Raw genomic sequence first — 22,597 nt, 5'->3', positions numbered from 1 at the left:
ACCATATTGGTTTACTAATTGTTGTAACAGCAAAGTGAAGTACTTCAATAAAATAATAATTTACTCGTTTTGAAAGGGACAATTTTTAACAAAAGAAACAACTTTTCTCAATAATTAAATTAAACACTCTTCTGTCAGCCTTTATTCTGTGAATAGTGTTGATTTCATTTAAATCCCCTCTTCAATTATTAATCCTGATGAATTTCTAGTGTATACAGTCTATATTAATTATTATTGATGTAAATAAATATACTATCTGTTCTTTTCTGCACGAAATTTATTATTTATATATAATTTTTTTAATTTCTTTGTATCTAAATATATTTATGTCATTCAAAAATTATTGCACAAGTCGAAAGATGTTAGTCGCAATTGATTTAAATGAGTGAAAGAGTACATGCTATAAAATTATTTTATATAATTATCCTTACATGAATGTATCGATCTCCTATACAATACTTTATGTGAGTCAGCTAACATCTACCTAAAACGAATGGAACTTACATAGCTATATAATGGAAAATGCACTCAATGCTTAGATAGGTTCAGCGGCACGTCTGCAAATTAAGAAACAGTAATTAAAATAAAATTAGATAATTATAATATTATTTAATATTAATATCTTTCTTCAATACACACAGCCTCAGAAACTATTTATGTAGCTATTCAAGGTAACGATCCTTATAATTTTGAGCAAAGCTGAAGCATTTATTTAATGTGTTAAGTTTAACGATATTCGTGGTTGATCTGAAATAATGTTTATACCTGTATGAATTAATAAACCACTCAGGGGCGGATCCAGAGTAGAATTTTTCGAAACTCTCCATAGTTCCACCCCCGTGGATCCGCGCCTGATACCATTGATATGTAAACCATTTAATCGAAACAGCAACCAATGCCAAACATTTGAATAAAGAAAAGCTGAAAACATCCATCAAGTTTTCTACTACAAACTGGATGGAAAACTGTACCACGTATCTAGCTAACAAGGAGGAATTACTGCGACGACAAATCTCATTAATCTCGATATAATCGGACGAATAACAAAGCATTTGTCCACTTAATTAAAGTCTAGCTTAACACAAGTTACGACAAATGGAAAGTCTAATAATTAATAAAATAGTCATATTGATGTCTTTGATCAATATATAGTATTCATTATTTACGTACCTGAACTATGTTCTTTTTTGCTGCTAGACATTTCTTCTGGAACCAAGTCAAGACCCGTTGCATTATTCGCAATTGCGCCAGCATCTAAATCAGTCGTTCGCTCAGTCATTGTTGCCGCTGAAACTTTTCTTCCACCACAAGCATTTTGAGATGGATGATCGGTAGGTACCACTGATACGTTGTTCTGGCTATGCCCATGTATTAAGGCTGATGAAGCCAATACATGTTGTTGTTGCTGTACTACTGCCGCCATAGCCGCATTAACTCCATTGTAAGCAAAGGTATGAAACGCTGGCGGTGAAAGCCTCAGGGAAGCCGTCGCCGTCGCCGCAACTGATGACAGATGCAAAGGTAAAGACATGCCACCATAGTGTGACCATAGTTGGGGTTGTCTCAAGGCAGCCAATGCAAAATATGGATTCATATAAGCGGTCGGCAACACCGATGGAATGTATGATCCAGCAGAACTATTTGTTCCTCCATGCCCAAGAGAAAATGTACTCGTTGAGACGGGCGAACTACGTGGAACTTGATTTGAGTTGTCATTAGGTGCCACTGCTGAATACATATAATAGTGATGAAGTGGTGAAGGAACTGTGTTATTATTTGGCGATCCACGTAGCAATTGATGACTCCCACTACTGCAAGTATTCACATGAGAAACAGGAGTTTGATGGTCCTGAGTTGAGTAGATTTCTTCAGTGTGACGATCCCCTGACGAGGGGTTGACAATACTTAATGCAATGACATTGGGTGAAGCGAATTGTCTACGAATTGCTGCAGTCTTTTTTGGTACAGTTCTTGATATAGTGTCACGCGGTGAATCGCAAGTTGTCTGCGGTATTGGTGGCGAGTTTTCTCTACTATTGCCAATTGAACACGAAGATGATTGATTAACTAGAATTGCTGATGATATCGAAGCAGGTGAAGATGTTCTACTAAAAGCTGATAGATGTCGAGGTGATCTCGCTTCATGAGGACCGCAAGAACTTGACGATATTGACGCTGTTGTATCTGTGAGCACTGACGTGCTCGTAGGAGGTACATATTTTGATAATGGCATGTACGGCACATAAAACCCCTTATTTTGTGAATGTAAATGAGAATGACTTCCGGAAAGTATGGTAGATGTGGTATCTATATTACTAGATTGTTCGGAGGCAAAACGGGTTTTACTGTTTAACATTCCTGCATCACTGTTAATGTGCAAATCGTGCGGAGAAACGTAGGGTGGAGACCGTTTTTTTGAAGCTGAAGTCGACGGTGATTTGCCTCCGCAACCAATATTACATTGTTCTGGAGATTTGGGTGAAGCAAGCATTGAACGCAAATAAGACGGATCATTATAATGCGTTTGGGGCGAAACATGTTGATGTTTTGTATGATAGCCCTTACTACTAAGAACCGTGGTTTCGTTAGTTATTGTACTAGGACCAGTATTTGCAAGTGATATAGACGGTATTGTGCTACTACAGACATTACCCCCTAGTAATGAATGAATGCTATATGAGCTGTAAAGGCGTGTAGGTGTAGTTGTCAATACTGACTCTGTTGTCTCAGATTTTGAATACGTAGCTGATGACGACCGAATTGAGCTGTTGCCGCAAGATTGGCTTATTTTTGACAGTATGTTACTATTTGCATTGACGTTATTACGACTATTGGGCGATTTTGTTCTATGATGTGGCGCCGACGACGATAATGTTGCATTATTTTTCGCACGACTTCTCTTTCCTCCAGCTGAATTGGAATTATCCTCTAAAGATACTTTTTCGAATTCGCGGAGGATCCGCTTTCGTGGTGATACATGATGCTGTGGATACTCGACTAGACGCGTTGCAGTTGACGCATTCGATGGTGAAACCTAATGTAATAGACATTAACACATTAAAAATGTTGGATTCTAAATATAGTCTTATTAACTTACCTTTTGCGAGATTGTATTAGTAGAACCACAAAAGCTATTGGTAGTCTCAATTGATTGATTTATCTTTGATAGCTGAGCAAGGCGTAAAGGCATTCTGTCAATCAACTTTTGGACAATTGTACTTAACTTAAGTCGGATTTTGCCATTCTTATGTCTTTTATCGTCACCACGTTGATCATATACATCTTGAAAATATAGTTTATCTGATTGAGAATTGACGCTGCGTACCTCTAATGTAATGCCATTCAGAGTGGGTTCTGTCCCGTCATTCTCATCCATCGTTGATATCAAATCTATATTTTCAACATTATTCATATTTTCTGGAGCGTTTATTTTATTTTCTTCTGTTGCACTGATTTGCACATCTTCAGTGGGTTTATTTTCAAATGGTTTGTCATTTTGACAGGGTGAATGTGGTAAAGAAATCGATGACGGAGTTGGCGTTTTAACTTCCATTTGTTCGTCTGTAAAATCGTAACCGGTTAACGTTGCTGTAGATGAGCTTGAGCAACAATCTTCTTCATTTATTAGCCCACATTTAATTTCTTCCTTCCATGTTTTGCATTTAATATCACTGTCTTTATTAACATTTATTGGTTTTGTGTCACGTTGATGAGATGGGTTCAATAATGCTTTGAAACTCTGGTTTTCTTCTAACATTTTTTCATGACTTTTTAAAATGAAATTTCCATTAGTGCACAAATTAGTGTCATATGGCCTTCGATGTTTTCTACGAGCAATGGCAAATGCAGCTTTAGTCAAAATAACGATCTTAGGTCGCTGGTAATAGAACGACATGGCTTTCGAAATGCTTTTACGAGGAGATTGTTGTTTCCAAGAGTGTTCTCGTTGCCATGGTGAAGATTGTATGGAACTGTTGTCATCAGAAACTATAAATAATTTTGTTTGTTAGGACTTAATTAGTTATTTAACTCAGCAGAAACTTACAGCTTAGAGATGCTAAACTTTCATTCTTAGAGCATGTTATCGATGTGGCCAAAGTAGGGGTAACTGTTGATGAAGTGGCTGACGGTGTGCGAAAAACTTTCCTCGGAACCGATATCCATCCATTCTTTGAACCTTCTTTAGAACGCGCCAATTCTAATATGACTTTTCCATCTGAAATAAAAGCCGAACACTTCAGTACATTATTCTAAATAAAATTAATTGTTGACTAAAAATATGTATTCATCAATATTATCCTCCATGAAGTGCAGAAAGCACTACTTACTTTTGAAAAATTTCAATCTTCCGCCAATATTTCCACTGCTGCTAGATGAATTATAGGTTTCGGTGTCATTATTGCTGCTGCCACCATTTCTATTAACCAGAAGTTTTTCCGTTTTGCTGTTATTTATGTCTTTATCGCCAAGAGCATGGCTGCTATTATTGAGTGTAACAGCAGATGTTGAACTCGGTGAACAATCAATGACTCCAATATTTGAAACTTTAACACCACTGCCAACAACTCCGCTAATTAGGTGAGCTGATAGGGATGGTGTGCATCCAGAACCCAATGCAGCAGCAGCTGCAGCCATAATTTTATCGGTGTTTTGCAATGATTTATTGGTAATTGGCGATAATAAAACAATTGAAATGATTGTGAGTGCTGCGGCTTTATACAAGGTTCTAAAAATTCTTGATGCCTCTGTCTTTGGAACCGATTTAAAGTCCTTTGTAGTCGTTGACGTTGCAACAGCACCATTTCTCGCAGTACACTTATTTGTCGACACAACCGTCTCTTTCCTTTGATAATTTTGTAGAATTAACGAATTTCGCGCACTATTTGGAAGTTGTAAACAAGACAATCTTGAACGTTAGGAGGACGACATAAGTAATATTTGATATTTTCTTACTGTTGTTGTCGAATTATTTTCATTAATTTTCAATTTATTATTAATACGATTTTTTCTATATAAAAAAATCATTTTTTAGTGGATCACACGAAATCTGTTGACAATTTTTTATTTATAAATTATATTTTGTCACCGAGATCCCCTTGCTATCATAGTGCTATACAAAATATCATTCTTTTGTTTTCTTTGTTTTGCTAGCCGAACCAGAGGCAAATTGTCTTGTGCCTTATTTTCCAGACGTTGCAAATTATAGATCTGAAATTCATATGCATTCGATTTTTAATGTTTTTATCTCACTATTTACTCCATGCCTTCCAAATATATAAAATTCACCTCAGATATACTTATGTACATATGTATGTATGTATATGTAAGCACTAACGTAATTGCATTAAAATATTTTATTTGTTTAAATTTTTAATGTGTATGCACTTTTTTCGCAATGGTAAATAGTTCTTATTTTATTGAAATGGTACAGGACAGAATGTGTATGGGCATATGGTCATATGTACACAAATATGTATATCCTTCACATGAATTGGTAAATAATGCAAAATTTACACATCCGTAATGGCCTTTTTAATTCGCACCGACATAAAATATTGCAACGTTGTAATTACATACACTCATGTATACATTCAAAATTTAATAGATTAAAAATTCACCGTGTACTCTCTTCCGAGAAAAATAAATATAAATAAAATAGTCATATCGCAACTTGCTTGCAAGAGAAGCCTTTGTGCTCTAGCGCATTAATTGCCCATATCCCTCTTCCAAATACCCTTTGAGCAAAGAATTTCAAAGCCATGTCAAAAAACTGATGCCTTAATATTTCACGAAATTTAAGCACACCATCTCATTCACAACTTATGCCCCAAACCACTCCAATGCATAACAATCAATCAAGCAACTCGTCATCTCTTTAACTGCAGCATGCCCAGTGCACTGAGCATATTCAACATATCGAACTGATTGCGATGTTTGAGCACCAGCTACAAATGTAACTACAAAAATAAAACAACAAAAAGTGACACATTGTGATGTGTAAAGTGAATTACTAAATGCAAAAGCTTTACAAGTATAGCAAGACTGAGAGTAATGTGAAGCAGACAGTCCGGCAGGGCGGCCTGTTTGGTCTTAAACAGCTTACAAAAACGAAAGGTAGAGATATTCATCCATACACAAATGGGAGCTTAAGTCAATATATAACTCTCCGCAAAACTGCCATTTTGTTTTATGAATTAGTATATGTAGTAAATTGAAGTCTATATTCAATTTGTGCAGCACATTATATCATTTGATATTTAACATATTTTTACGATATATTTTCAAATGTGAATACACACATGTGGAAATATATGTATTCTGATAGTAGATGTTATTTTCTAGTAAAGTTGATTGGATCATAGTGCAGCATAAACGGTGCAATAGATTTGAATGATGTCCGATTACAAAAAGTTATAGTTCGGCAACCGGAATGGGGTAAGCATATTTTTGGAATCATTTGATAATGATAAAGAAACTGCTAAAATGGGAGAGATATAAAGACCTCTCTTTATCAAAATTAATTCATATAAATATTTTTCAGTGAATTTCCTTTTGGTGGAGAGCAAATGTAATTGTCTTTTGTGCATTCTCTCTGTTTATATGTTCTCCGAATCTTTAAACTGAGTTAATTTTAATCATCCAAATAATTTTTCAGTCGTTTTTTTAAAAGCCTTAAGAAAATTTTGCAAATAATGAATATGAATATTCTGCAAAACCCTATTTTCAAAACTTTGTCAGTATGTGCGAGTAGGTATATACATACATATTTTTTATCACCGATTTCAGCATTTATTATAGACATATTACTTCTCAACATTTAACAAAAACATCTGAGTTTATGCTGGTACTTATAATTGTTTATAAATCATATTACTTACATATAATACACATATACTATATAAAGACATCGCCTAATATCACCATAAACTTATTAATGCACAATGGTAGAATGTATACAACCGGATTCATAACCCTCCTAAATTCCTAGGGCTTTCATTTTGCACTTTTCAGTTTTAGTATGTTATTATTTAATAAATTATCGTACCTGCAATTATTTTCACTACAATTTACTTGACCCACAAAATTATATTTTTTCTGGTATTTATATTAAGCACATGAAATTGCAAACTACTACTTGTACTAAAAACCATCAAGTGTACTCAAATTGGAAAGAAATAGGCGATGGCTATACAATATGAGATACATATGTATATCGCCAAATTAAATAAAACACATTTAAATGAGTTTTCAAGTGAGCACCTGGCTTAGGTACCAACATTAAACTTTTTATCAAACATGATTTTGCTAACTTTTAAGCCGAAACTAGACAAATATTTTAGTTTACTAATATTTGTGAACACGTATAACGTCTCAACGGTGGTGAAAACTTTCATGCAACACATTTACCTCGGCCATGAATGCATACATACTTATGTATTAATGTGCACCATACTTGATCGGAAAGGCGTAATAGGAGCTATCTGGTGTATGCTGGAAGGGAAGAGAAATATTTGACAATTACCCAAGCCTTTTTCTATGGAATTCACTTTAATTAATAAGATCATTTGCAAAAAAAAAAGCACACAATTTTATTTTGATCAGTCACATTTTCAATATTCTCAAATTAAAACATATGTACGTCAGTTAATTATAAAATCAAGTCAAATGGAATTATTAATGAAAAATGCAGAACACAACGCGAAACACACAATAGAGAAACACAAGGCGATGAAGCAACGAACTAAACGAACGACAGCAAAGAAGAATTGTACGAACGGACAAATGAACGACGCAGGGAATGCAGCAGAGAATTTAAACATACATATGTATGAATGAATGTATGTGCAATATGATTATACATTCTCTGCTGTCAACATAAAAACCTCGAACTCTAAAAAGGCGCATCTACTTATATGTTATGTATGGTGTAGCAGTCGTAAGCATCATATAAACAGGGGTTTATTAAAGAGCTCTATCGTTTTATCTCATAGAAGAAAGTTTTTTGGTTGCTTCTTTTAATTACGTTATGTGAATTCTGCACACTTTGACGTCTGCTGCGCTGCAATCAGCATGCTGCTCCGATTATTAGTGAGCGAGTGTGTAAGCCATATGTTACATCGTGGGAAAATTCCTCTGAGCGTGGGAAAATTTTGTATCGGCAATATTTGTCCCACTCGCACGAAAATAGCACCCAATATTTTAGAGGAAATTTTTTTAGTACACTTTCGTAGGGTAATACATACATAATTTTTAGAAAAATCTAAATTGTAGCATTTTATTAAGGTAAAAGCTATAATTTCTCATATCTCTGGCTTAATTTGCAATTTTTTTAGTACATTTTGACAGGGTAACTTAACACTAAATTTTTTAGGAATATCCAAATTGTAAAAGTTTGTTAAAGTAAAAGCTATAATTTCACATATCTTGGCTTAATTAACAAATTTGTTAAGTTTACCTTTTATGAGAATTGAAATTTTAATGCAAAATTTTCTCATGTAGTGTGCAATTTTATGCAATTTTAAGTCAAAACAGTAAAATGAATAAAAACAAGCTAAGCTTTATTAAATTTGATAAATATATAAAGTTATATATTTTTAACGGGGCATCTCGACAGGCAAAAATTTATGACATACTAACTGCTATTGGCATTGCCAAATCTGTATGTGGGCATTTTTTATGATAACATAATAGGGGTATTCTCTTGCTCTTGCAAAACCCTTGCACGGTGTAAGAATTGCATATATTTCCTCTTGGTCAAGAATGATAGAATACAAGATTACGACGACCGCCATTACGAAACGTCATAGTTCCGTGTTGAGAAGAACAAGAGTGAAAAACTGTCAAATGGCTTGCAAATTGTAAACAGAAAAGTAAACACTTTTGTAAATTCGCAAAATATTATTAATTCTTTCAATTTTAATGAAAAGTTTTAGTGAAGCGATTGAATATTGTTGAGTGAAAAGATTTGAATCAGTTGTGATTCAAATGGAGAAGAAACGTGTGTTGTATATAAATATATACATATATTATAAGTTCAGATGTATGAAATTATGATAAAAGAATTGTGAAATTATTAATTTAGTATCAAATATATCATTTCTTTTGCAAAATAACACCCATTTTTTGGCAACTTTTAAATCGGCCGGAAAACTGAAAAAAGTCGTTTTCGATCCTTTAATTGCATAATAATTATTACAACAAGCCACTGCACATTTCATTTTAAAAAATTAATATATTTATGCTTAGAAATTTAAATAAATACAACAGTACACTTACACTGGTTTTCTTCATTTGAACAATCTCCACACATGCTACTCTATTTATTGTGGATGTGCCTAAAACTAATTATATACATATTTTCTCGCAACAATATTCTAAACATTCCACTGAAATTTTTCCTGCAAAGACGAATGAATTAATATTATTTTGGGAATTTCAAAAAGGGTTTACTTTTCTGTTTACAATTTGTATGTATTTCTATGCTTGTTCTTCTCAACGCAAAACTGTTACGTCACGAAATTGTTGAACAATGTATTTGTTTTTGTAAGAATTGTCAAGAGCTAAACCGAAAAAAACTAACTGTAAACTAGTGTCGTAATCTTGTATTCTATCATTCTTGCTCTTGGTGCACCGGCACAACAACAAACACACGCAGAAAATTATTTGCAATGGCTGTAAAATATGTCAGACCAAAACCTATGTATATTTGCGTGCAATGTCACGCAAAATTATAATTGCAACCCTGTTTTAGCTGTCATTTTACATAAAGAATTAAATAAATGTTTGCTGTCGAGATGCAAAAATTACAAGGCATCTCGACAGGATAAAATCTATGTCTTACTAACTGTCAAATCTATTGCTATTGCCATTGTCAAATCTGTATGTGAACATTTGTTATCTTAAGATAATCATTTGCGCAAAGGCGTAGCAGGAATAAAGGGATGTTAAACTTATTCCAGTGTGAGAGCGCCTCAAAATTAGCGTTTTTTATAACATTTTCCATTATGGCCAGATTGAACAAAATAACAATTTTGGGGATTTATCAACCCAATATCCAACATTTAGTACGAATAAAAATTACTAAATATTGGTTATTTATTATATGGAGAAACTATTTAAATCTTTTTAAAGAATATTATAACAACTGACTTTTGTCATTTCAATACCCAATAATAAGATTTAAGCTTGTTAGTTCTCGATCATTAAATGTTTTTAATCATTTTCCATTGAAAATAAAACTATAATGCTTAAAATTGCAAAACGTTTCATCAAATACCTTTAAATTTCACAAATTTATTTAATTTATAAGTGGTAACGTTTAACTCCTTCCAGTTAAAACCTCTGAACTTTCACAGCTAATCGAGTTCAAGAACAATTGGAAACGAATGGCCAGATTGAAATCTTAGCAAAAAAATGTGTAAACGGAGGGATTTGTTGTATCGTTCAAGACCACATATAAAAAATGTAAAACATTGAAAATTAAATAAATTTGTGAAATTTAAAGGTATTTGATGAAACGTTTTGTAATTTGAAACATCATAGTTTTATTTTCAATGGAAAATTATTAAAAACATTTAATGATTGAGAGCTAACAATCTTAAATCCTATAAAGGGATATTAAACTTATTCCAGTGTGAGAGCGCCTCAAAATTAGCGTTTTTTATAACATTTTCCGTTATGGCCAGATTGAACAAAATAACAATTTTGAGTATTTATCAACCTAATAACCAACATTTAGTACGAATAAAAATTAATAAATATTGGTTATTTATTATATGGAGAAACTATTTAAAGCTTTTTATAGAATATTATAACAACTGACTTTTGTCATTTCAATACCCAATAATAAGATTTAAGCTTGTTAGTTCTCGATCATTAAATGTTTTTAATCATTTTCCATTGAAAATAAAACTATAATGCTTAAAATTGCAAAACGTTTCATCAAATACCTTTAAATTTCACAAATTTATTTAATTTATAAGTGGTAATGAGACGTTTAACTCCTTCCAGTGAGAGAGCAATTGCTAAGCGTCAAAACCTACTGAACTTTCACAGCTAATCGAGTTCAGTAGGTTTTGACGTTTAACAATTGGAAACGAGCGATGGCCAGATTGAAATCTTAGCAAAAAAATGTGTAAACGGAGGGATTTGTTGTATCGTTCAAGACCACATATAAAAAATGTAAAACATTGAAAATTAAATAAATTTGTGAAATTTAAAGGTATTTGATGAAACGTTTTGTAATTTGAAACATCATAGTTTTATTTTCAATGGAAAATTATTAAAAACATTTAATGATTGAGAGCTAACAATCTTAAATCCTATTATTGGGTATTGAAAGGACAAAAGTCAGTTGTTATAATATTCTTTAAAAAGATTTAAATAGTTTCTCGATATAATAAATAACCACTATTTAGTAACTTTTATTCGTACTAAATGTTGGATATTGGGTTGATAAATGCCCAAAATTGTTATTTTGTTCAATCTGGCCATAATTTAAAATGTTATAAAAAACGCTTATTTTAGAGGCGATCTCACACTGGAATAAGTTTAATATCCCTTTATTCCTGTGCAACACTATAGCGCAAAACCAAATATGCCCTGCGAGAAATATTTTATGATTCTAAATGCCTTTGGTGCCATGCAATGCCTTTTATGTTCCAAGTCTTTTAAAGATAATAGGGAATATATCCTTAAAAGACATTTTGTTAATTTTTATTATACTATTAACTATTTAGATTAGATGCTTAATTTTAATTCCAATTTCTCACTGGGCTACTTTTTTTCGTGCTCACCAACACAGTGACAGATCCTCTCATGCCAGTCATTTTATTGTCATTTTGGTGGCTTGACAAAACGGTTTTAATTTCCTTAATATTTTGAACAGGGAGCATGTACATACCTAGCGTCGATGATAGCAGCAAAAATGACATCCCTACGCCCCATATTTTTTATTATGTTGTGACAGCTATAATTTCCCAGTAGGAACTGATGGAGTTCATTATGCTCTTTAACTGAGAGCATACGGGGCTCACTATGTGGGTGTTCAATAGGAATCCTGTCGTAGTCCGGAGCGCAGTGTTCTGACAAGTCCTAAGTCCACGACCATATTGGTGCGGCGTAGTTGGGGACCAGCCGGAGGATTGTCTTGTAAGTGGCCAACAACGTTTCTTTGTCATTTCCCCCCCAAGTGCCGCCAGCTAGCGACTTGAGGATTTTGTTGCGGCTCTGTACTTTGGCAACAATCGCGGTCGTATGAGGAGTGAAGGAGCATAGACCATCAAAAGTTACACCTAAAATCTTAGGGTTAGGCGCTGAATCTGATGGAATTGGCCTAGTTTATATAACATAAAGATATTAAAACCCTACAATATCAGAGAAAAAGTAACTAAATGAGTCAGTCCGTTAAATGAGGAAGAATTTATGAACAGTCATAGGGCTACCAAGAAGAACATGCTTAAATAGTTGATTAATCTTTTTTCTAATTGCTGCTTCCGACTGAAATTAGCTACAAAAATCTCGAAGCAAAGCGACCCGATATCCCTTTAGAAAGAAAAAATTATAACAAATTGTTTAAGCTTTTCTTTAATCTTCTAAATTAGTTAATATGTACAAAGTTTTGGCGTCTTCAACAATAAATGTGAATTTTAAATGTAAGACGAACCTATTATTACAACATACATATATTAATATGTTCAATATTTTCATTTACAGAATGTTATCTTTATTTTTTCTCAACAGAATGTCTTCAACAAAAACTTAGAGAAAAATTTCTGTAAATGAAAATAAAACATGATCACATGTAATATCTACATGGAACACTTAATTAGGTCAATAATTATGTATCTCCTTAATAAAAATATCAGAAATATTTAACGGCAACTAATTAATAGCTAGTTAACATTAAATTCCCTATTATACAAATTGTTCTTGACTGTTAGCCGAAATTTCCATAAGCCGCCAAGCTGATTTTGGATTTAACTCGTTGGGGTCTCTACAAAGAACCCACACATAATTCACTCGCATGACCTTGTCTGGGTCACCTTCCACTACTTCGTGGTTCTTATCACGAACACACATAATTTGTTGCGCTTGAAAGGTAACTATAAGTACTGGCCCCTGCTCCATAACTTTACCCATCGCCAAGTCTATATTTTCGATATCAAGGATTTTCGAATCCAAATACATACCAGACTTAATAGCTTGGTTTATAGGTGTTGCAATTATATTGTAGGTGCTTTCAAAACACCAATCCTTAAGGATTTCTAAATTTCCCCTCACCATTGCTTCTAAAATGTTCGGTATTATATCAGTCTCGCAGTCGCGAAGAAACTGTTTTTGATCGAAGTTTGGATCAATTTTGCATAGCTCTGTAAGTGTTTCTGATAACTCAGTTTTCGAAAAAAGTCCTCCCATAACATCTGAAAATTTATCCGTTAAGAGGCGAGAAGCGCGAATCATAGGATTCTCCGATTCGTCGTATTTAAGTTTCCAGTCAAGTACTTTATTCACATATGCATTGTTATTTTTAAAATTTTCCCATGATTGGTAGAATTTGGAATCCTTGTGAAGCTCGACTCCTAACGGAATAAAACAAAATACAAATATTTATTAATAATTAGATATAAGTATAAGTACAATTTTTGCGAACTTATATTTGAATGTAATAGTTACATATATAATATCTATATATGTATATATATTTCGATCCTATTTTGAGTAATTAGGAAAGGTAAAATCAATTTGGAGCAATTCTATGCAAATGAAAAGGTCGTATGACTAATAATTAATGAATTTGAATGTGCTAGTCGCAGTTTGTTCCCAAAAGAATAGGGCCAACGAATTCAAATTTTATTTGGCAAAAGATTTTTATCCCCGATCATTTATAACATCTGTTCTAGTTTTTCCCAAAATGTTTATAACTTATTACACTTTGTTGGATACACCTTGTTTTTAGGCATAAATTACACTTTTTTAGTTTTAGTATTAACAAAAACATAATTTTGCTTCTCTTAATAAGTAATATTTGCAACATAAAATGCCTTTCTTGATTTTGAAAAATTCGGGCATGTGCACAATTCGAGTCGTTAAAGGACAGAGATGGTTGGACTTACTATATTAGCATTTTCTATATACAACATTCAAATTAAAATACTCGCCCTTTAATACCTGTTGCATCAGAATTAGGCTCAACCACTCGCTCATCACTTGCATATTCGACTTCAATGCGTTTTCGCAATTTTTGAGGAGAGCGATAAACCCTTGAATTTATGCTTTGAGACCCTATTTCTTGTTTAATCATTTCTGTAGTTGTAGATATGGCCTGAAAAGCAGATGTCTGTCCAATTTTTTCACTTTTCTCAGTTATAGTTTCAGTTACACCTTTAGCCGTCTTTGAAATTTCTTCGGATAATTTTGTTGCTTTCTTTGCAATATCGGATTTACTTGCTTCGTCTATTACATCACTTACTTTGTCCTTTATACTTCCTAATTGTTCCTTCAAAATATTTGAAGACTTTTGTGCCTCAGATTCAACTATATTAAATTTCTGCCTAGCCGATTGAAGAGCTTCAGACTGCTCCAATTTCTGTGCTTCTTCGCGAAACTTTTTTATATTCTCTTTCATTTCCTTATTTTTATCAATTTCTGATCTAATATTGTCGATGAACTGCGAAAAAAATCCAGGTCTTCGGCTTGGTTGAGAATAGCAACGCTAGAAAAAAAAAAGAAATTATTATGTTAATATGCCTACATAAAAGTTCAGTTACCTGGTTATGTAGTCCTTGCCAGTAACTATAACTTTGGACGAACCGGTGGTAATTACCACGGGATGCAGCGAAGAATTTATACTACATGTATGTTGAAAGAATATTTATATATTAAAAATTATTAAACTTAGTCTGGAAAATCTAATTTTTCATATTCTGATTGCTATGAACTGGTTGACTTACCATAGCTAATAACTTTCGAGCAACTATAAATTTAAATTGAGTTGTATGTCAAGATTAATCAAATCCAATTTAATTTATGTAATTTGGTACTAATTCCGTTGAAACACATTCCATGAAGAAAACATCACGCTTTTTAAATGTCAAGAATGAATGTCTGTCTGAGCTAACATGTTGCCATACAATTTTTTTATTTAATATCGGTGATGCCGTTTTCATTATTTTAGGTCCCATTGAATAAATTTATTAGATTTACCTTTCAACCGATTAACGAAACTTCAAAACATTGAAATATTTATATTTCCTTTATTACATATACATATACAGGTTATGTATAGGCCTAATAACATTGTGCTACGCTTTGCGTCAGACATATCCTTTGAAGAAGTAAAGCAAAATGTTGGGCGACCTTGATCGTTTATCGCTTTGTCAAGAAACAGTCGCCATTTTTATTAGAGAGAAACACTGAAAGCAAAGCGTTTGTTCTTGAATTTCCTTTCTTCGCTTCCTTGTTAAAGTATGAATTTTCAAGCAAAGCGAGAAAAGTTGTTTGTGAGTGGGCCATAAGGAACTATACTTATATATGTATACAAACTTTAAAAAGAATTTCTGATAGCACGAAGACGATCTCGTAATATTATTTAGAAATTGAAAAGAAACTTTTGTTGTCCAATCACCATCATTCAGAGTATAAAATATCAGTTTAGACTGATATTAATAAACCTGCTTTAATCAGTTATGACAATATCAGAGGTGTCTAGGGTCACATTGACAATGATTATGCGAACCGTTAATTTGAGCATATGTAAGAATAAATTAATGTATTTTGGAAATTTTTTATTCTTATATATGTGTATATATTATATTTATGATCGATTTGATCTGATGTATATATAATTTCACAACGTTTGATTTTTGAAAGCATGTGTTCCATTTTGTGCATACTAATCATTTATCAACATGTTTGGTGAGAATTTTTGTTGCAAGAAATTGCATTTTGTTATAAAATAAATATATACTTGTTAAATATTTTAATACTGCAAGTTTATAACTAATTAACTTTACAAGTAAATATGCTGGTATTTTGAATGTGACGTTTTTACGTATTTTGATTGCCCTGTGTCGCGAAGTAAAAACCGTTAGGAAATATAAAATTACCAAAGCAGTGGATTTCGTAGAATATTACGAAGCAGGTTTTTAATTTAATCTTAGAGTAAAGTATAAAAAGTCCTTGGACGGAAAAATACGAAAATTGTATTTCAAATATATATGTAAAGTATAAATACGGTACGGTGAAATTCGTTGATAAATTTTGTTTAGGAAAAAGAGAAAAATAAATTACGAAATGTTTGGTGCAAATCTGAATATTGGTAACCGAATGGTAAGTGGAGCGAAAATTTCCGTTATTCATGTAATAAAATCTTCACGTTTGCCGAAGGATTATGCATCTTCTTTGGAACTTGGGTTGGACTTAAATTACATGTCCGAAGTATTTTTGGATACTACGAACATAATAAGCAGATGCTCACCAAACCTTTCGCCTATATCTACAGAAACGTCAATATCGCAATTTTCTCCAAACACTGTGTATGCATTTTCACCATCGCAACTATTGTCGTCAACTCCAGCCTCCACAGTCGGTTGTACAATTTCAAACAGTCAAACAAGACCTAAAAGTTATGGATTCTTTAATGCCAACAATGAAAATTTTGGTATGAAACCACCATTTCTATCTTCACAAAATAAAGATTTAAAACAGGACAAATATGAAATCGACCAAGAACCTTTGGCTCAGCAAAGGCATTCCCAAATGTACTCGGAAGCTACTTTAGCTCAAAAGCAGCACAAAAACGAAATATCAAAGTCTCTAAAAATGTTTGCAATGTTGGCGTCGTATAAATATGGAAATGGTAATAACAAATAATTTTGCTATAACAGTATTAAGCTTTTTGTATATTTATATAAATTCTTAATTTTTTTCGGGTGAAATAACATAATAAATTAAGGGTAACGGGTAAGTAAATGAAATCAGGCGCCATTAATGGCGCCCGTCTGGCTAAAGTAGATTTTTATGCATACTTTGTCTAATTGGAGTCTGTCTGTAACATCTGTAAAACTAATAAGAACGTCTCAACTGCGGTTTTAAAATGTTATAAGGTTTGTTCCTTAACTGTACGTTTTTAATCGTTAGCGAAGTTTCTGTTGGCAAAGTGTTTGATATCCCAAAAACAAATAGAAAAGAACAGAAAACAATTGAGTGATGGTTTTGCGACCTCGTTTTGTCAACAATCCCCAGTTCGCAAAGATATTTCAGGAGGCATTCTTTTATTTTCCGGAAGATGGTATTTTAGCTTAGCAAAAGTAACATTGGTGGAGAATGCCATATTTTAAATTAAATGAATATTTAATGGATTATAAAACTCTGTGAAAAAAAAATTAAATTCTGTCGTACAAGTAAGAAAGAGCAAGGTGCGGAGGCAACCGACCATTTTATTCTCTTGCAACTTGCAAGAATCAACGACAGAGAAATACCTTAAGATGTAAAACGCCAACCATACATTGACTAGATACACAGAAAGGGGACAGGATTCTCTCTGAATTTCAATTATACATATATCTCACATATTGACCAATATTTTCAATCGGAAATCAACTATAGGTACTTGGATTCACAATTTCGGTACCTAGGGGCTTGAACAGTTTCGTTTGAATTTGGACAATTTTTAGTCTTAAGGTGGCATACTTTAAAGGAATTTTTCTTGCTTTGTGTACTGGAAAGTGAAAGAATCGAGTGGCCGCGTCCACTTTTTCAAAATGTTTTTCGCACAAGTGCCCCTTACCACAGCGATCTCCTGTAACAAATTACATTTTTATATCTCAATTTAGTGCTTAGTGCACTTTATAGGTTTTCGGTTAATTTGTGGGCTTGGCAGTAGTCCGATTACGCTCATCTACGAACTCGTAATCCAATTTTTACTCAAGTTACAGCTTGCACGGACGGACAGACAGACAGACAGTTACACGGATTTAAAATTTCCTCGTCATCCTGAACATTTATACATACATATATGTATACATATGTATATTAGGGTGTTTTGGTTTTTTGAACTATTAATTTTTTTCAGTTCCGTCACGAAATTTCCTTGGAAATACCCTAAAAAAAATTCCCTGAAAATTTTAGCTCTTCATATTAACATTATAGAAGGCATACACACAACAATTAGTTGGTTGATTAAGTTCGGCTAGAAATTGCCCTTGTCGCTACATACGACACAACTTTTAATACAATTTTGAGGCCAACTTCATTTTGAATATTCACTTCGTTGCTTAAACATGAGTTCGGAAGTTGTTGCCTTACTTTGATATATGACGTGCTCTCTTCGACAGCCGAAATAAAATGGCGAAATCGTTTGAAATCGCACGACCAACCCAAACACGATCCAACTAACACAACCAACTTGACAAAATATCAAAAAATTTTGATTTTCATCCAATCAGTTGGTGCAACTCATACAACTGCCCCATATACGTAACAATCAGTTGTACAATTCGATGAAATTGGTACAATAATTGGTGCGTGTATGCCTTCCATTAATTGTTGTATGTATGCCTTCCATAAGAACTGGGCCGAGGCCTATAAAAATTTTCCATAGAAAATGCACTACAATCGTGAGTTTTTATCTTTAAATTCCTACAGATCAGAGGTATTTTATGGCATCGCTTTGCCTTTAGACGCATATTTCTCAGAATTGTTCACTTTACGAAAGTGCCCAGTGCAATAAAGTCGTAACTCGCACCGGCGAGGTAGTACGGGGCTCTAAACCCGATTTTTCCAAGAATTTCGAATTTTTTTGTATACATCTCGTAAATGACAGGAGCTATAGAAAAAATATACATGACTATTTTGTAGGAAATCTTATTTGCTATAAAAAAGGTCCAAGGTCAAAATCGCTATCATTAATACTTCTCGAGATATTCGGCTTTTTAAGTAAGACTGTATGCAATTTTGATAGATTTTTTAATACATACTATCTATAAAAATTCTACATAAACTCTTTTAGGTGATACGTACAACCGTTAGGTGAACAAAATTATTATACTCTGTAGCAACAGGTTGCAAGAGCATAAAAAGTAACATAAGTTACTCCCCATTAAACAACTATCTCCCATCGGAATTGGTTCAGCTGCTTCATACATTAGCCATTACAAACAGACAGACAAAGATTAAAATAAAATGTTATTTTTGTACGTACTGTGTATACAACTATAAGAATTTAGTAAAAAGTGAATTTTTTACACTTGCAGGCACTTCAATTTTATTTATCTGTACTAATTTTTTTTTACAGATTCGTTAAATTCAGGCAGAGGATCGCCAGTGTGTGACATAATGGATGATTTTTATTGCAATGGATATGTCACAGACGATCCGATTTCATTTGAAGAAGGAAAAACATTGAAGGCAACATCTCATCTAGAGACATGTAATAGTAGCAACAAATATTTTTGCAGTGATTTCAGTAGTCAGTGTAATTGGAATTTTAGTACTGTGAATTATGAATCTAACAACAAAGGCGCGGTCTACCCATGCAACAGTAATAATGTTTCTGTTTGGAAACACTATTTTGATCCAAATTTATGGATGATGACTCCGCCACCACAAAATTATAACAATGGCGTCCATTTGCAGAACCAAAAGATAAATACTGCAGCGGTTTCAATAACCGATACTGCTACTGTCGCAACTGTGGCTGCTGCGGCCAATATCGCCTATAACGGTCAAAATATTAAGAAAAGTCAGAAAAGATTTGGCGGTTCAAAGTTGGATAAATTTGTGAGTAAATTTTTATATATATAAAAGGAATATTTGTATGCTTTCACAAGATGTTGCATCGAGCATAATGGACTTCTTGGACTTTGACATAGTAATCACTTCTTTCTAAAACTCGCGTCCTTGAATGCATCTCTGGCGGTCTAACTCAGAATCTTGAAAACATGTCAGAAACTATTTTTACTTTGTTTGCACTTGGGGCTTCTTGTCCAAATTGTCGATTCTGCGAGAGGGAGCCTGAAACTACAGAACACCTGCTGATTGACAGCATAACAGGCTTATCTTAGTTAAAGAATTATAGTCTTAGTTTTTATAATTTGTTTTTGAATATTTGTAAAACCGACAAATGAAGTTATAAAAAAGGGGAGAGTACATTTCTGACCTACATATTTTGCGAGCTAAAAAAGTCTTAAAAATCGGGTTCGGATTGGGGGCTCGATATTTTGTAACCAAAATGCTTTCGCTTCTGTCTCTTTGTACTGATAGTTTATTTGAGAATTTTGTTGCAGTTCTGTCTTTTGGAAATATTCAAGTTCGTATGTAGTTATCAAACGAAACACTTATTATTTACCGATTCAAACCGGGTCATATCCTCCATATAACAGTCTTCGTACGTGCGTTAGCTTGCGCAACTTCGTTCTGGATATTGTCTCAGGTTACGGCATGCAAAGAGGTGGTCAGTGTCATGCGGAGACTCGTTGCATGCAGGGTGCAGGGGTACATTGGGTATGTCAGGGTCTATTCTGGATAAGTAGGAGTTTAACCTGCTACAATAACCAGAACGAAGGTGCGCTGGGGTCACTCGCGTTTCTCGCGGCAACTCGAGCTCTTCGTCTGCGATGGGTGGTGCTTTGACTCCAAGAACGCCATTCATGGGAAGGGAGTCAGTGAAGGTGTTAATGGCTCCACTGTGAATGGCGGTCATTACCTGTTGAAAGTCAATTGCGTCCGAAGGCCGGTCGGCGTACTGTTCGACGTCGTTGACGTAGTCAAGAAAAGACCTTTTGATGCTCCTAGGAGGCGGTTCCGCTCCAAACAGATGGCTGCAAGGGTGATTTCTACGAAAACATCACAACAGCAACTGCTTGGAGAGGACTTCATTATACTCCTTAACTGGGAGCATGAACGTCTCACTGTGAAGGTGTTCGATAGGAGACATCAAAAGGCATCCCGCCGTGGACCGGAGTATTTTAGCAGGTCTGGAGTTTCCTCATCTGCGTACCACTGCATCCAAGCGAGCATATTGGTGTTGCGTAGTTGAGGACGGGCAGGCCGATTGCCTTGTATGTTGCCAACAACGGAACCCCCTGTTTAATTCTTCTCAGTTTAGATGTTTCCCCTCGAAATAGGACGAATCAAAAATTCGACTTTTTTTTTCAAAAAAAATAGTACGGATGATTGACGACCGTTCAGTAGTTTTCTCAATGTCTTGCAGTAGCGTGGTGTGGTTGACTGTGTCAAAAGCTTTTGACAAGTCCAACGCTACGAGGATCGTTCTCTCACAGGGTGGTTTCTGGTTGAGGCTACGAACTATCTGAGCGTTTATGACGCTAAGTGCTGTGGTGGTGCTGTGCACTTTTCGGAAGCCATGCTGGTGGCTGGCTAGACTCAGGTGGTGAGTGAAGGTCGGGAGTAGCAAGGCCTCAAGTGTCTTCACTACTGGGGATTTTACTTTGTTGATGACATTCTGAACCTCCTCATTGGAGAAAGTAAGTCGAAAGAGGTCGTTTCCAGGACAGTTACATTATCTGCAATCTTTTTACTTTTCAGATGTAGATTAATTACCTGAACAAATTTAATTATTGTACAATTTTACAGTCTGCAGTAAAACATTGCGTATTTTGCGAAAATAACAACGAACCAGAAGCTGTGGTGAAGAGTCATGCAGTACGTGATTCACTAGGGCGTGTTCTTTGCCCAAAATTACGCACTTATATATGCCCGATTTGCAAGGCTTCCGGAGATAAGGCGCACACAGTTAAATATTGCCCACAAAAACCGATTATTACGATGGAAGACGCAGTTAAGGCAGAATCCTTACGTTTAGCGAAAAATTTGTACTTTAAGCAAGGAATGAACGTATAGAAGAAAGTATTTATATATGACTGAACCCCTAGATATTTTTATAATAATTATTTAGATGGAAAAAGAAATACAATTGTTTCTTCTCTATCGACTTGAATAAAAAGTCTCTAATTTTATTTTCACGTGAAACGTATTCGATTTTTGTAACTATATTAAGACATTCATAATAATATATGAACATTTAAAATTGAACTTAAAGTTTATTTAAGAATCTAAATATTCCAGAACTCTCAACATGTTTACTAAAAGTATTACATTATAGTAAAATTAATTTTTAATCATTTTTATTAAGTAATTTTAAAAATGTAGAATCGTTTATTATCTACCAAACAAATAAGATCGATAAAAATAGACACACGTTAAATTTATATCTACACTCTCATTACGTGTTAAACAATTCTGATAGTTTTTTATTTAATTAAAAACTAAACATGCAGGGCTCGTTTCTTTCGTATATACGCAAAGAAGTTTAATACCTGAAGTACACTTCCCAATTAAAATCTGAAATTTCGATTGAGTTTTGTTTTAGACAAGCATTTAAATTATATGGAATATGAAAGACTTATATTTTGTTTTATTAGAAAAGTATACATACATATGTACAAGTATGGAATAATTGAATGTGAAATCATGTTATATTATATTTATATGTAATAAAGTGAAATTACAAAGAGCGTCCAATAATCATATTCATTCGAATCATAATTTTATGCAAAAGGTTGTGTTGATACGGACT

The 22,597-nt window shown here is 33.7% G+C and overlaps 3 protein-coding genes across 9 annotated transcripts; 1 reads left to right on the top strand and 2 right to left on the bottom strand.

The window, feature by feature from the left end:
• Positions 1–151: 151 nt before the first annotated feature.
• LOC120778428 (protein hairless) lies at positions 152–7,754 on the bottom strand. Of its 7 annotated transcripts, none has more exons than XM_040110213.1 (7): positions 7,523–7,754; positions 4,954–5,208; positions 4,329–4,879; positions 4,046–4,216; positions 3,098–3,987; positions 1,171–3,034; positions 152–557 (listed from the first exon to the last, which is right to left on the bottom strand). In XM_040110213.1, exons 2-7 carry the CDS (start codon positions 4,974–4,976, stop codon positions 529–531), a joined length of 3,528 nt encoding a protein of 1,175 aa, XP_039966147.1. In that variant the 5' UTR covers positions 4,977–5,208; positions 7,523–7,754; the 3' UTR covers positions 152–528. The 7 variants fall into 7 exon arrangements, with proteins under 7 accessions (XP_039966147.1, XP_039966164.1, XP_039966173.1 ...); XM_040110230.1 differs by lacking the exon at positions 7,523–7,754 and adding an exon at positions 7,431–7,487; XM_040110239.1 differs by lacking the exon at positions 7,523–7,754 and adding an exon at positions 7,046–7,359.
• A 4,815-nt stretch (positions 7,755–12,569) lies between these two features.
• LOC120778473 (mitochondrial import inner membrane translocase subunit TIM44) lies at positions 12,570–15,101 on the bottom strand. The gene is made up of 4 exons (XM_040110290.1): positions 14,952–15,101; positions 14,769–14,849; positions 14,170–14,713; positions 12,570–13,580 (listed from the first exon to the last, which is right to left on the bottom strand). Exons 1-4 carry the CDS (start codon positions 14,952–14,954, stop codon positions 12,916–12,918), a joined length of 1,293 nt encoding a protein of 430 aa, XP_039966224.1. The 5' UTR covers positions 14,955–15,101; the 3' UTR covers positions 12,570–12,915.
• A 1,032-nt stretch (positions 15,102–16,133) lies between these two features.
• LOC120778482 (protein nanos) lies at positions 16,134–22,436 on the top strand. Its single transcript, XM_040110303.1, has 4 exons — positions 16,134–16,329; positions 16,387–16,858; positions 19,295–19,779; positions 21,595–22,436. The coding sequence occupies exons 1-4, from the start codon at positions 16,294–16,296 to the stop codon at positions 21,859–21,861; spliced, it is 1,260 nt and encodes a 419-aa protein (XP_039966237.1). The 5' UTR covers positions 16,134–16,293; the 3' UTR covers positions 21,862–22,436.
• Positions 22,437–22,597: the final 161 nt, after the last annotated feature.

Source organism: Bactrocera tryoni, chromosome 1, assembly GCF_016617805.1.
Source record: "Bactrocera tryoni isolate S06 chromosome 1, CSIRO_BtryS06_freeze2, whole genome shotgun sequence".
In the NCBI taxonomy this organism is placed as follows: Eukaryota; Metazoa; Arthropoda; class Insecta; order Diptera; family Tephritidae; genus Bactrocera; species Bactrocera tryoni.
This window is presented reverse-complemented; position numbering and strand designations above follow the sequence as displayed.